A 13925-nucleotide genomic window follows, 5' to 3' on the forward strand; every position below is an offset into this window, starting at 1 on the left:
GGAACTACTACCCCTGCTGCTAGACGAGGTCTATTCAAGACTCCGCAAACAAACAGGACCGCTACCGGATTTGGACGCGGACAAGTGAACCATGTTCGAGCTGAAGAGTCCCAGGAAGATCAGGGCGTACTAATGGGTATGTTCTCTATCAATTCTACCCCGGTTAAAGTCCTCTTCGATTCTGGTGCATCGCATTCATTCATATCTTTGAAGGCTAGTCAAAAGCACAACTTAACCCTAGTGGGACTTAGAAAGCCTATGATAGTACACTCACCTGGGGGCGAGATAACTGTGAGTCATGCTTGCATAGACGTACCTATTCGTCTTAGGGATGTGGTGTTTCCCTCCAACCTTATGGTTTTGATACCCCAGACCCTGGATGTCATATTGGGTATGGATTGGTTAACAAAGAACAGAGGGGTGATCAACTGTAGACGTAGGGAAGTTACCCTGACCACACCCTGGGGATCAGACATGAGAGCAACTATGGATCAAGATCCTAGACTAACCGAACGTGCCGGAGGCATATTTACCATGCTACCCCTGAAAGGATTGCCTGTAGTGCAACGATTTCCCGATGTGTTTCCAGAAGATTTACCTGGGATGCCACCAGATCGTGACATAGAGTTCATTATTGATCTGATACCAGGAACTGCCCCCATATCCAAGAGACCTTATCGGATGCCGGTCAATGAGTTGGAGGAACTTAAAAAGCAAATCAGAGAGTTGCAAGAAAAGGGATTTGTACGCCCCAGTTCGTCACCTTGGGGAGCCCCAGTGCTATTCGTCAAGAAGAAAGATGGTAGCATGAGGATGTGTGTAGACTACCGTTCACTGAACGAGGTAACTATCAAAAACAAGTATCCACTACCATGGATTGATGATCTTTTTTATCAACTCAAGGGAGCTAAGGTGTTCTCTAAGTTTGACCTTCGATCAGGATACCACCAATTGAAAATTAAGACCGGGGATATATCCAAGACTGCGTTTTCAACATGCTATAGATTGTATGAGTTCACAGTTGTCACGCCCGGAAATTCACTAGTAATTTCCGAACTTATTTGTGCATAAAATCCTCGTCCAGGAATCAGCCGAGATACACAAACTGACAATTTAATATACAAATCCATCATAATAATAACGTTACACACTTACAAAAGAAAAGAAAACAGCAGCGGAATAACGGTCTAGCGATGGCTTCAGCTCCACTCCCACAGACAGCTCAACTGGGGTATAAGCCAAACGTCTTCTCCTTCTGGATCCTTTTTCTTCAACTGAGGTTGATTGATTATTGCAAGAATGAGCATATGACATACTCAACAAGCCACACAGCAAATATGCAAGTGCACAAGGATACCAAAGGATGGCATAATATAGGCTCATTTGCAAAAGCAGCATTTAGCAAAACATTTAAGAGAAGTAAAACAGTGGAGTAATTAATCAGAAATTTTAATCAACACTGAACAACACACCCATGCTGCACAGGCCCAACCATCCCGAACAACCATACCCGGCTGTACAGATCTAACTCCAAACCAGGAGCTAAGCAAATTATTACCAGGTATAACATCTATAATTATTGTGAGAGGTGTGAGACTAATCACGAAAAACATTGCTCAACCCGCCCATAACTGCGGGCACGGCTATTCGAATAGTTTTACTCTGGCCAGAGGTGTACTACTGTACCCACAAGACACAGCCTCAACATCATGTCTACCATGCGTCGCGATACTGGAAAGTACCCGAATAGAGGCTGTGACAATACCCTCTGCACAACACAACTCACCACAGTGCACCATTCCTGGATCATAATCACCCCCTTATAAAACAAGGCATGGACTCCCCAGCGACCCCCGTGGGCTTATCTCCACCACTTCTCAGTCTGGTGCTCCGCAATGAACCATGCTATACAAAAGGTAAAGCCGTTGCCCACGCTGGCTTGTGGTTGGCACGGTTAAGGTTTCACAACAGTAGCTCGCGAACCGGTCCTTAATTGCCATGAGCACGACCTTCAAAACCATGTGCTCACAACCCACCATTGTCAAGTTTTAGTTATCAATTAATTATCATAACACGATTAACCATCGTGAGCTACCATTAAATATAATAATAATGTAGTACATATGATTCATCCCATTAGTGAGCTAATGTTTCTAAGCATGGCTAAGCAATTATATCTAACATCTAGTTGAACCAATATATATAAAGCTCAACTAGTCAAATTATAATATCCCAAGGTATCAAGGAATAGAGTAATCAATGCAAACAGGCCATAACAAAGGAATAGGTTCACACCACCCGGTGACATTCGAAAATAAATGCACAGTTGAAATAAATAGAGAATTTAAATATAGGATCAACATGCTCAAAGGATTGTGTTTAGGATCTGTGTGACTTGCCTTGCAATAATCGGTCTTCAATTAATCTTCTTGAATACTTCCGGCGCACTCGCGCACCTTCGAAACGATGGAAACGACAAGCTAACACGCAAAACAAGGAAAAAGACTAATAAAAACCAAATAAACAGTACATATAAAGTAAACAAACATGTAGATCATAATTTTAGATGAATTATGAGACTTGAACGGCCTCATTCTGACTTCATATGAATTTATTACGAATTTTACAAGATTAAATCTAATTAAAGCCCATTTAAAAAAGAATTAAATAAATTTATTTCTATTTATGGATATTTTTAATATGTAGATCTTTATTTTACACAACTTTTGCAACTTGAACCACATTAAACTGAGTTACAAAGAATTAGTTATGAATTTTCAAAGATTAAATCAGATTAAAACATTTATATGGATTTTAATTGAATTATGACGCAATAATGAATTATTTTTGAAAAGGAAAAGAGGATTATTGTGTCAGCGGGTCGGGTTCACGGTGGACCGGGTGCACAGGAACGGTCTACGGAACGGACAGTCTAGATCAACCCTATCCACAACGAACGGCCGAGATCAACTTGATCTACCGCGGTTCACGGGACAAGGCGACGATGACGTCAGCGGTGACGTCAGCGATGACGTCATCACCGACGACGGCTCAGCCTCGCGCGCTCGCCGGCGAACGACGGCGCGACGACGCAAACGGAGGACACCAACGGGTAGAGGACAACACGGCGAACTCACCGGTGACCAAAACCACGGCGGAAGAGCAACGGACGGCGCCGGCGATGAGGAAGAAGCGGCGGCGGTCTTCGGGTCGACGGTGACGGCGGTGCTCCGGCGGTCTTCGGCGGCGGCGAAGCGCTGGACGGGGACGGCGACGACCTCGCGATCCCGATGGTGGCGACGGCGACCGACGACGGCGGCTGCAACGGCGGCGCAGCGCGGCTGAACCGATGGCAACGACAGCGACGGCTAGGGCTACGCGGAGGCGGCGCTAGACGCGACGGCGGGCTAAGGCAAAGGTGGCGGCGGATAGAGGAGGTCCCGGGGATGCTTTTATAGTGGCTAGGAGGCGGCGACGGAGGCCCACGGCGACCGGCGGTGAGAAGAAAAGGTTAGGGTTCGGAGAGAGAGACGAATCCGATTCGAGATCGAATCCACGAGTTTCCACACGAAATTAGCCGACGATTCCATAAGAGAAAAGATAGAGTGGATCGCGGGGATCATTTCCCCTCTATCGATTCGGCCGGAGATGGAAAGGAGCGACGGAATTGGAAAGCGGCGACGGCTAGGGTTTCGGCCGGCAGCGGCGGCGCGAGGTTGACGACGACCCTGACAGGTGGGGCCCACCTGTCAGCGGCTGAGAGAGAGGAGGAAGGAGCGCGGTGGACTGGGCCGACTGGGCCGGGGAGGGAGAGAGAAAGAGAGAGGTTTTGGGCCGGCTTTCGGCCCAAAGCCAAAAGAGACTTTTAAAAACCTTTTTCAATTTAAATTATTCATGAAATGATATTCCATTGATTAAAAATACTTCCTTGGCTCAAATAAATCCCAGAAAAATCTAGGAACTATAGAATCAAGTAAAGTATTTAATGAAATTTTATCTGGCCCCATTTTATATTGGAATTTATTAATTAAAAAAAAATAGATCTTCTCTTCTAGGCTTTTAAGATCATTTCTAATAATTCCCTTTTAGACAACAATTTATAAATTAAGGATTTTTAAACAAGAAAAGCACTTAACATAATTATAATTAGATCATTAATTGATTAACTAATCACTGAACTGTTCTTTGTATCATTTAGGAATTGAGCTCTGAAAAATCCGAGAAAATTTCAGAGAGTGTAATTAATCATGGATAATTTAATAAAAATTAAATCCATCCATGCTTTAAATTTAGGAAATTTTATTTCCCACATTTAACTTCACTTGTAAATTAATGAACATTTAATATAAATTCTAATAATAATTTATTAAATAATTTATAAATCCTGAAACAAAAATCAGGATGTGACAACAGTAATGTCGTTTGGGTTAACCAACGCCCCGGCATGCTTTATGAATCTCATGAACAAAGTGTTCATGGATTACTTGGACAAATTTGTAGTAGTATTCATCGATGATATTTTAATTTACTCCAAAGATGAGGAAGAACATGCGGAACACTTGCGATTGGTACTCGAGAAACTTCGGAAGCATAAATTATATGCAAAGTTTAGCAAATGTGAGTTCTGGTTAAAAGAAGTCGCTTTTCTAGGCCACGTAATCTCAGCCGGTGGAGTAGCAGTGGATCCTGCCAAAGTGGAGGCTGTTACGGAATAGAAAGCACCCAAATCTGTGACTGAAATTCGGACTTTTCTAGGCTTGGCCGGATACTACCGAAGGTTTATTGAGGGGTTCTCTAAGATAGCCCGACCAATGACACAACTACTCAAGAAGGAAAAGAAATTTGTGTGGTCAGGACAGTGTCAGGAAAGCTTTGAGCAGCTCAAAGAAAAGCTGACCTTGGCGCCTATTCTAGTTCTTCCCGACATCAGGAAAAACTTTGTTATATATTATGATGCATCAAGGCAAGGACTAGGAGGAGTACTGATGCAGGACGGAAAGGTTGTGGCCTATGCGTCGCGACAATTGCGACCACATGAGGAAAACTACCCTACCCATGACCTAGAACTCGCAGTTGTGGTTCATGCACTAAAGATTTGGAGACATTATCTGATTGGAAATCATTGCGATATCTACACTGACCACAAGAGTCTGAAGTATATTTTTACCCAGTCAGATCTCAACTTAAGGCAAAGGCGATGGCTGGAATTAATCAAGGATTATGACTTAGAGGTTCACTATCACCCCGGCAAGGCAAACGTTGTGGCCGATGCTTTGAGTCGGAAGAGCCATTGCAATCATCTGAGAACGGAAGGGATGGCCCCTGAGCTTAAGGAGGAAATGGCCCAGCTAAACCTACATATAGTACCCCACGGACAGATAAACACACTGGACGTTCAACCTCTTTTGAGAACCCAAATAGAAGAAGCCCAGAAGGACAACGAGGAAATCCGAGAAGTGAAGGAACGCTTAGCTGCAGGACGTGCAAAGGAATTTTCAACCGATGAAAAAGGTGTTCTATGGTATAAAAAGAGGATCTATGTACCCGAACAGGGGGGACTGAGAGGATTAATCCTAAAGGAAGCTCACGAATCGGCATATTCATTGCACCCCGGAAGTACCAAGATGTACCAGGATCTGAAGGAAGGATACTGGTGGCCCAATATGAAGAGATGTGGCCGAATACGTAGCACTCTGTGACGTGTGCCAAAAGGTGAAGGCTGAGCATCAGCGACCGGCAGGTTTGCTGCAACCCCTTAGAATTCCCGAGTGGAAATGGGATGAGATAGGTATGGATTTTATTGTTGGATTGCCCAAGACCGCAACAGGATATGATTCCATTTGGGTGATCGTGGATCGACTCACCAAGACGGCGAGATTCATTCCCGTTAAGACAAATTATAGCAGTGCCAAGCTCGCCGAGTTATACATGACCAGGATAGTATGTCTTCATGGTGTACCTAAGAGAATTATATCCGATCGAGGCACACAGTTTACCTCGCATTTCTGGGAGAAAGTACATGAAGCCCTAGGAAGTTACCTTGCGTTTAGCACCGCTTATCACCCACAAATAGATGGCCAGACAGAGAGAACAAACCAGCTCTTGGAGGACATGCTGAGAGCTTGTGCTCTGGATTTTAGCAAGGATTGGGAGATATGTTTGCCCTACGCCGAATTCTCCTATAACAACAGCTTTCAAGCAAGCCTAAAAATGCCACCCAATGAGGCATTGTTTGGTCGACGATGTCGAACCCCGCTAATGTGGTCCGAGACAGGTGAACGGGCGGTATTTGGACCTGACATTATCAACGAGGCCGAAGAAAAGGTTCGTCTGATTCGAGACCGTTTAAAAGTGGCACAATCACGGCAGAAGAGTTACGCCGACACCCGAAGAAGAAACCTGGAATTTAAGGAAGGAGATTATGTTTAGCTGAAGGTTTCTCCGATGAGAGGCACGAAAAGGTTTAAGGTCAAAGGAAAACTAGCGCCAAGGTATGTGGGACCTTTCCAAATCACGGCTAGACGGGGAGAAGTCGCATATCAGTTACAGCTACCAGAGAATATCGCTGATGTGCACCCAGTCTTCCATGTGTCTCAATTAAAGAAATGCTTACTAGTGCCGGAAGAACAAGCTCCGCTGGAAGAGATTCACATTAGCAATGATCTCACGTATCCAGAACACCCGATCCGGATATTGGATGAAGCCGAAAAGAGGACTAGGAGCAAAGTGTGGCGTGTGTACAAGGTACAATGGAGTAATCACACTGAGGACGAAGCCACCTGGGAAAGCGAAGAATTCCTGAGGACGGAATACCCGCATCTATTCGAAAACTGGTAAGAAATCTCGGGACGAGATTTATTTAAGGGGTAGGTTTGTAACACCCTGAAAATTCGACCGACAAAAATCTAAACTCTAAAAATATGGGCCTTCAAAAACTTTTTAAATAAATTGCATCATGCCGATTTTATTCGCCTATTTCATTGGATTTTGATTTTGGAGTTTGTTGATCGCGAATAAAGAATAATTAATTGGGAATAAAACCTAAAATTAACTGAGCAAAATAAATAACTGAAATATAATTTAAAATAAAGGTTGAGGTGGGGATAGAAATGAATAAAATATTACCGCGATCATATTTGTATTAATTAAATCTAAATACAACGGAATGAGAATTAACTCTAATTAAAATCAAGTAAATTATATAAAAATAAAATATGGGTACAATTAATCTAGAGTGGATCCATTGGTTGGGATAATACACATATTGAGTAAACTTCATTTATGCAACATTTAGAAATTATAGAATCAAATTTATATGGGAAATAAACTAAAATTGGGATAAATAGGAAAATACACTATTCATTATGGCGCAGGTGTTCGATGCGGACCCTAGCCTTCCCCCTCCTCTCCCACCTCTGCACCCTAGCCGGCCTTGAGCCCCGCGATGCCGCCGCCCGTCGCGTCGCCGCCCCGCGCCGTCGCCGTCGCCGTCTGCCGCGCCGCGCGCCGTCGCGTCGCCTCGCGCCCCGCGCCCCTGCCCCGCCGCGCGCCCGTCCTATTGCCGCGCGCTGCCGTTCCGTCGCCTCGCGCCCCGCGCCGCTGCCGCGCCGCGTTGCCGTCACGTCGTCCGTCCCGTCCCCGCGCGCCGTCGCCATCACCACCCCGCGCCCCGCGCCGCTGCCACGCCGTCATGTCGCCACGGCCGTCTGCCACTCGCCGCGCGCGTCCCGTCGCCGCCTCGCGCCCCGTGCCGCCACTGCCGCGCCGTCGCTGTCGCCGTTCCGTCGCCGCGTGCGCGTCTCATCGCCGCCTCGCGCCCCGCGCCGCCGTCGCGTCACCCCCTTCACCGCCCCCTCTCTTTCTTTCCCCCTCTCCCCTATAAAAATCCCAACCCCTTCCCCCTTCTCCACCCCACTCCATTCCCTCCTCCTCTCCCTCTCCCCCTTCTCCACGTGCCGCCGTCGTCGTGCCGCCGCGCCGCCGCCTTCGAAGCCGCCGCGCCGTGCGGCGCCGCCTTGCGCCCCCCTCGTCGCCGCCGCCCCCCCCCCCCCCCCCCCCTCTGTGCGCTCTGTCGCCGCCGCCGCCTCGGGTAGGGAGAGAGCGAGCCGAGAGAGAGAGGAAGGGAGAAGCCGAGGGAGAGAAGGAAGAAAGAAAGAAGGAGAGAAACCGGGAGGGAGAGAAAGAGAAGGAAAAAAGAAAAGAAAAGAGAGAAAGAGAAAGAAAAAGAAAAAGAAAAGAAAAGAGAGAAAGAGAAAGAGAGGAAAATAGAAAAGAAGAAAAGGTGCAAATAGAAGAGAAATTAGGGGAGAGATTAGGAGGATTTAGGAAATAAAAATGATCGGGGTTAATCATAGATTATTTTTGGAAATTCCTAGAGTGTAATAGTATTTTGATCGAAATTCTAGGTTAATTATAGAAATATGTTTCTTGATCAGATTAGATTAAAATTGGTAGTAATTTAGATGTAATTAATAACTAAACAACAATTAGATGAATTCTTATAGATTATTATAGATTATTTTTGGTAATCTCTATAAGTCATCGATTCACGGTAGAAATTCGGATTTAATTACTAGGAATTTTAGCCGTGTATTATATTTAATTGTTTAGTCATAGACTAAATTAAATCGTACAATATTATATATTATAAGATAATTTTAGGATTCTGTCCGATATTTAGCTCGCGATAGAAATTTCTACCTATTATATGGATGTAATACCAGGGCGGATTAAATTAAAAACTTGTGCTAATAAAATAATTATGCCACAAAATAGTTTGAGGATGGATGGAGTTAAACAAACGGAGTAGCTCTATTTCACGAACGAAAATAGATAATGTAAGAAACCGACTTCCGCGCTTGATATCTTCTTGGATTTACTTGGATCTTTATTTGAATTCTAACCGAATTCAAATCGTTTCTTCGCACGTAATTATAGAGCCCGAGGGAGTTGCGGATCCAAGCGAAGGACAAGACCCGCAAGACTTTGAGCAAGGCAAGTCATCACTATTCCTTGAACATGTTGATCCCAACTGCGAAATTATTTTGTTTACAAATAAAAATTGCATGAAATGATGAACATCCTACTTGCGATTATGCCATGCCTTGATTATTGTTTACCCCCTTATTTCTTCGTAACCATGTTTACGTATGGGTCCCTAGTCAATTATGACAATTGCTTAGAAATGCTATTTTAGAATCATGCATACTCATATTTATAAAATGTTATATGCTTGGGCAATTACCTTTGAGAAGGTAATTGAGATACGGCATGTGGAGACATGAGCGCCACATTGCCCTGATGTTGATGACATAATTTGTGGAAGGAGAAATAAAATTAAACAACTGTTTTCGACTGGGGCGGACAGAGGATTTGGGTGGTATCCGGAAAAGGCTAGCACCGTCCCCGGTCAATTAAGGACCAAGCCATGAAGTTAAGCATGAAACGACCCCCGTACAACCGCACTTCTCGTATAGGTATAGACCTAGCGGAATAGATAGCTGAGCAGAGGCAGTATCCATGCATAGTGGTTTCTTGATGTGTGAGGCAGGGGCTCTACGGTGGGGCAGCCATTGGTAGGACCGCGAGGCGGGTGTCTACAGTGGTGTCGCCATCGGTAAGACTGCCATGTGAGAATCTAAACATAATTATAACCTAATGCATGTGAGAGTCTTCCTTTCCCGAATGCGCCAGAACTCCTCTCACTGCTAGAAACCGTGTACGCCTAGAGTGCATGAGGATGTAAAGTTCATGGAGCGGGTACTGCCAATGCGAGGTTATCGAAAAGCTTTGCCGTGACGCGTCTCATGTGTTGGGACGAGGCTCATGTGTTGGGCAGTTTCGGAGTGCGGGTAAAGTGTACATCCACTGCAGTGTGAGTAAATCAAATCTATTCGAATAGCCTTGCGCGCGGTTATTGAGCATCGGGACATGTATTACACTTGGCTAGACTCTAAATTCTTAACTTGTGTGGAATGGGATATTGCATGATGATTTCTATGCTGATGGAGCCACTTCCTGAGAGGCGGGAATGTGGACGTCCTCAGAAAACCATGACGACTCAATGGCGGGAAGCTATCCTTGGGATCACAATGGATGGTGGACAGAACCGTCGTTGTTTAATGAAAACACTGGTACTAAAATTTGATCAGTCTGTGCTAAGTCTTAGGCTTGTGAAAAGAATTACAAAACTTGCTTTGCGCAAAAGAACCATAGCCATCCTTTGAATACCCCTGTCATATGCATTGTTGCTGTGGTGGCTTGCTGAGTACGGTTGGTACTCACCCTTGCAATATACAAACTTAATCAGAGGTCGGAGATGAAGCTTCGGAGGATCCCTATGCCTATTACCAGGAGGGTGATGAAGACAATGGCGCTCAGTAGGTCTTAGTTACGGCCGTTGCCTGTGGCAATGGCGTGCCGCTGCCTTAACTCCGCTGCCTTATCTACTTCTGTTTTTAGGATGTATTCCGGACCACTCGGTCCGATGATTTAAGTCTATGCCTGCGGGCTTATGATGTAATGATTCGTACTAGACACTCGTGTATGTGTACTTGGTATTTCAGCTATGAATTCGTGTGTACCAGACTACTTGATCCAGGGAAATGGTACTGTTTACACGATTGATTCCTATTATAAAAACGGGGGTCCACATTCACCCAGCTCCACTCCCAGTTTTAGTGAAGCTGAAACTGTTTAGCTGAGCTCCAGCTCCAGGAGGGGTGGAGCTGGAGCTGGAGCTATGCCAAACAGGCGCTAAGTAGTTGGAGCTCTACCAAACAAGCTCTAGGTATGCTCCTACGAGATTGCTAATTAGACTTTTTTTCTCCCACCGCTTTCTTCTTTTTTGTTTTTGACACACCATATAGTTTTTCTTTTCGGGGTAAATTTATATACCTAAAGCTTATACATCTAAATTTTACACATCTAAAATTGGTTAAAAGTTTATGTGGCCGATACAAATTCAAATTCAGATTTAAATATTTCTACGTAGAATATTTCTATACATAAAGTTTATACGTATGAATTTTACAGTATATATTTATAAGTATAAAGTCAATGTACATATATATTTTTAAGGGTATTAATTTTTTTTCTAATTTTTATTTTTTAATTTGTTTCTTTTAAAATTTATGGTGCAATAGGAAGGGAAGAAGGGGAGTAGCGTGAGTGTTAGGAGAGGGATGGGGGGCGATCACCTGTCCATTAGCCCTCCCCGTGCTCTTGAGCCTTACGTGGGGAGCATGCTTCTTCTACTGTGTGGTAGACCCTTTTTTAAAAAGAAAAAACGAGCCCGGGTTTAATTTGAGCCCGAGTTGCCCCTGATGGTCGTTCTTCAAATGTTCATTTGACTTTGCTAAAGACAATATAATTCAAATTAATGATCTCTTATACTTGATACTGCTGAAGAAAATTCAAAAATTAATGTTCCCTTATAAATTTGATGTTTAAATTGTATGACTTGATACCACACATGATTATTTGTATTATCTTTATTTTACAACCCGTTACAAATTAAGCACGAGCATATGAGTATCAGACCACTCATTTGAGATCCTTCTTCCCTCAGGCATGATGTATGTGCATAACAGATGTACAACGTATAGGATGTTACTGCTGTAAGTTTTGAGAAATCACTAGTCGCTAGTCTTCCTGGGACGAGAAGTAGTCCAGCAGCTTGGAGGACAGCTCCGGCCACACGCGAGTCGGACGGTGCTTTCTGTTGAGGCAGATGATGGTGGCCGTCGATTCCACAACGAGCTGCCATTGCATGCATCAAAAATTAATGTAGATTAACTAAACATACACCTTTTGTTCTTAAAAAAACCAACTTCTAGTAGTAAAACTAGGCGAGTTCAGTTCAGAGTTATGGAACGGAGGAAGTATCAATTATATATGGAGGTAGCATCAAGTATGTGATTATGCATGTTAGACACGTGTTGTACTGAAAATGTAGGCACACGAAAAAAACTCAATGCTGGCTTCTCTTTTCGCCAAGAAAAACGTGCAGAGCTATGGGCCTATGGCAGCAGCACTCAGCATGCACGGGCGGCATTTGCTTGTGTGGGCACTGCTGGTTACCTTGCGATCCGGCAGCCTCTCGATGTATTGTTCGGCATAAATCCGTGCTCCCTTGATCCGTCCAAGTGACAACCTAACAACAAACTTCTCGCCTCGCTGCGAATTGAACAATGTTGCAATAAATTAGAAGACATGGTAAAACATTGGGGTTAATTAATTAGCCATCTCCAGAGACTTTGGTTCTAATAATTAAAAATGGTAGTTAACAAGAAGAACGCATATGTTTATACCGTGATTAGGGATGGTAATTTTATCCACGGATCCAGTATCCAACCCGATGAACACGGGTGTGGGTATGATTTTTTACCATGGGCACGCCTGGCCAAGACCCGGAGACGTTGTGGACAACAACCGGGTTTATTTTTTTACCCATGGGTAACCCATGCCCAATCGATACATATGTATTAGCTAATTTCGACTTATCTCTTAATTCTTATACCTTTTTTTTCTTAGTCTATTTTGTGATCCTAACTGATAATAACTTGGGATGTAATTTAAATTATTGTTGATAACTCATAATTTGATAAATTATTGATTTTGTTTCTCTTTGTTAAATTATTTATCTTTCGAGTTATTATTCATATGAGATCCATTGGGTATTCATTGGGCATGCCTGTACACATTGGGCATAGGTATGGGCACAGAGTTTTGCCTGATAACCCTAGAGGGTAGGGTTTAGGCAAGCGATATCGGGCATCAGGTCAGACATGGTTTTTCTCAATTATATCCGTGCCCAACCCAATCCATTGCCATCCCTAACCGTGATATTTAATTGTTTATACCTTTAGAGGGGTGAAGTACTTAATGTTGAGCTCGGTGAGTGCCATCGCGTTGCCTGTGCACGCTATCGAGGTTCTGCTCATTCCAAGGCCTGATATCAACTCCTCTCGTGCTGCACATGCACGTAAGTGATTTAATTATTAGAGTGATTGTTAATTCATTCATGGGTACGTTCATGGGTGCAACAACTGATCAACCTCGTTCGATGTAAGAAGGATAGACGGTGTTGTTGACAACGCCGTACTGGTCCAGATCGCAGTCCTGGACGGTCATCTCCAACTCGAAGAACTTTCGCGCCCTGAATTGCACATCAAAATACAAGTTAGAGAAATTAAAAAGATCATCAAGTTAATTCAAGGCCAGATACATGGTTCATTTTAAGAGATTTAATTAACGACTGAGTAGAATAGAAACCAAATGTTGAACAAGAAGCTAAGAAAACCACAAAACTTTAAATCTTGATGCCTACAAATATTACACACATAATGCACTCTTCTATAAGAATTTAGTGAGCTTGATATTTGTCACTGGCATGCATCTCTGTCATTTTAGCTAGAGTCTACCAAGAAGGCGCATTTGCGTATGTCATGTGTATAGTACGTAATACGTATGAGCATATACATCTTTCATGTAAATCGAAGAAAGAAAATGTATTGAGCAGAGAGAGGAGGCAAAATGAATATATATTTAGTTTGGATGAACCTTGGTTTGGCGTCCTGGTAGGTGTTGTTGGCGGAGATAACAGCTTCATGGGAAAGGAGGTTCGGGGCGGCTATAGCTTCTTCAAGGGAACGGAGGGTCGGGCCGGTGGCAGGTATAGCTTCAAGGGAACGGAGGTTCGTGGCGGCGTAGAGAGCCCCTGCACGGCGGCCATCCGAGTGGTCGACGTGCAGCAGCACGCCGAGGTGGCCATGGCTACGGCGTGACGACCCAGCTGCTGATCCGGCGTGCTGCGGGTGGCAGCTGGTGTTTGGGGCGAGGCTAACGCTTGGCTGCTGCATGGTGAACCAACAACCGGTACGCGTGCTTGATCGATCTAAGCTGGAGTAGCTAGCGCCGCCTGT

The 13925-nt window shown here is 44.2% G+C and overlaps 1 protein-coding gene across 1 annotated transcript; it reads right to left on the reverse strand.

Annotated features, from left to right (window-relative positions):
• Positions 1-11427: 11427 nt before the first annotated feature.
• LOC107276276 (acyl-acyl carrier protein thioesterase ATL4, chloroplastic) lies at positions 11428-13862 on the reverse strand. Its single transcript, XM_015769032.3, has 5 exons — positions 13564-13862; positions 13059-13159; positions 12864-12973; positions 12082-12177; positions 11428-11760 (listed from the first exon to the last, which is right to left on the reverse strand). Exons 1-5 carry the CDS (start codon positions 13860-13862, stop codon positions 11644-11646), a joined length of 723 nt encoding a protein of 240 aa, XP_015624518.1. The 3' UTR covers positions 11428-11643.
• Positions 13863-13925: the final 63 nt, after the last annotated feature.

This window comes from Oryza sativa, chromosome 2, assembly GCF_034140825.1.
Source record: "Oryza sativa Japonica Group chromosome 2, ASM3414082v1".
In the NCBI taxonomy this organism is placed as follows: Eukaryota; Viridiplantae; Streptophyta; class Magnoliopsida; order Poales; family Poaceae; genus Oryza; species Oryza sativa.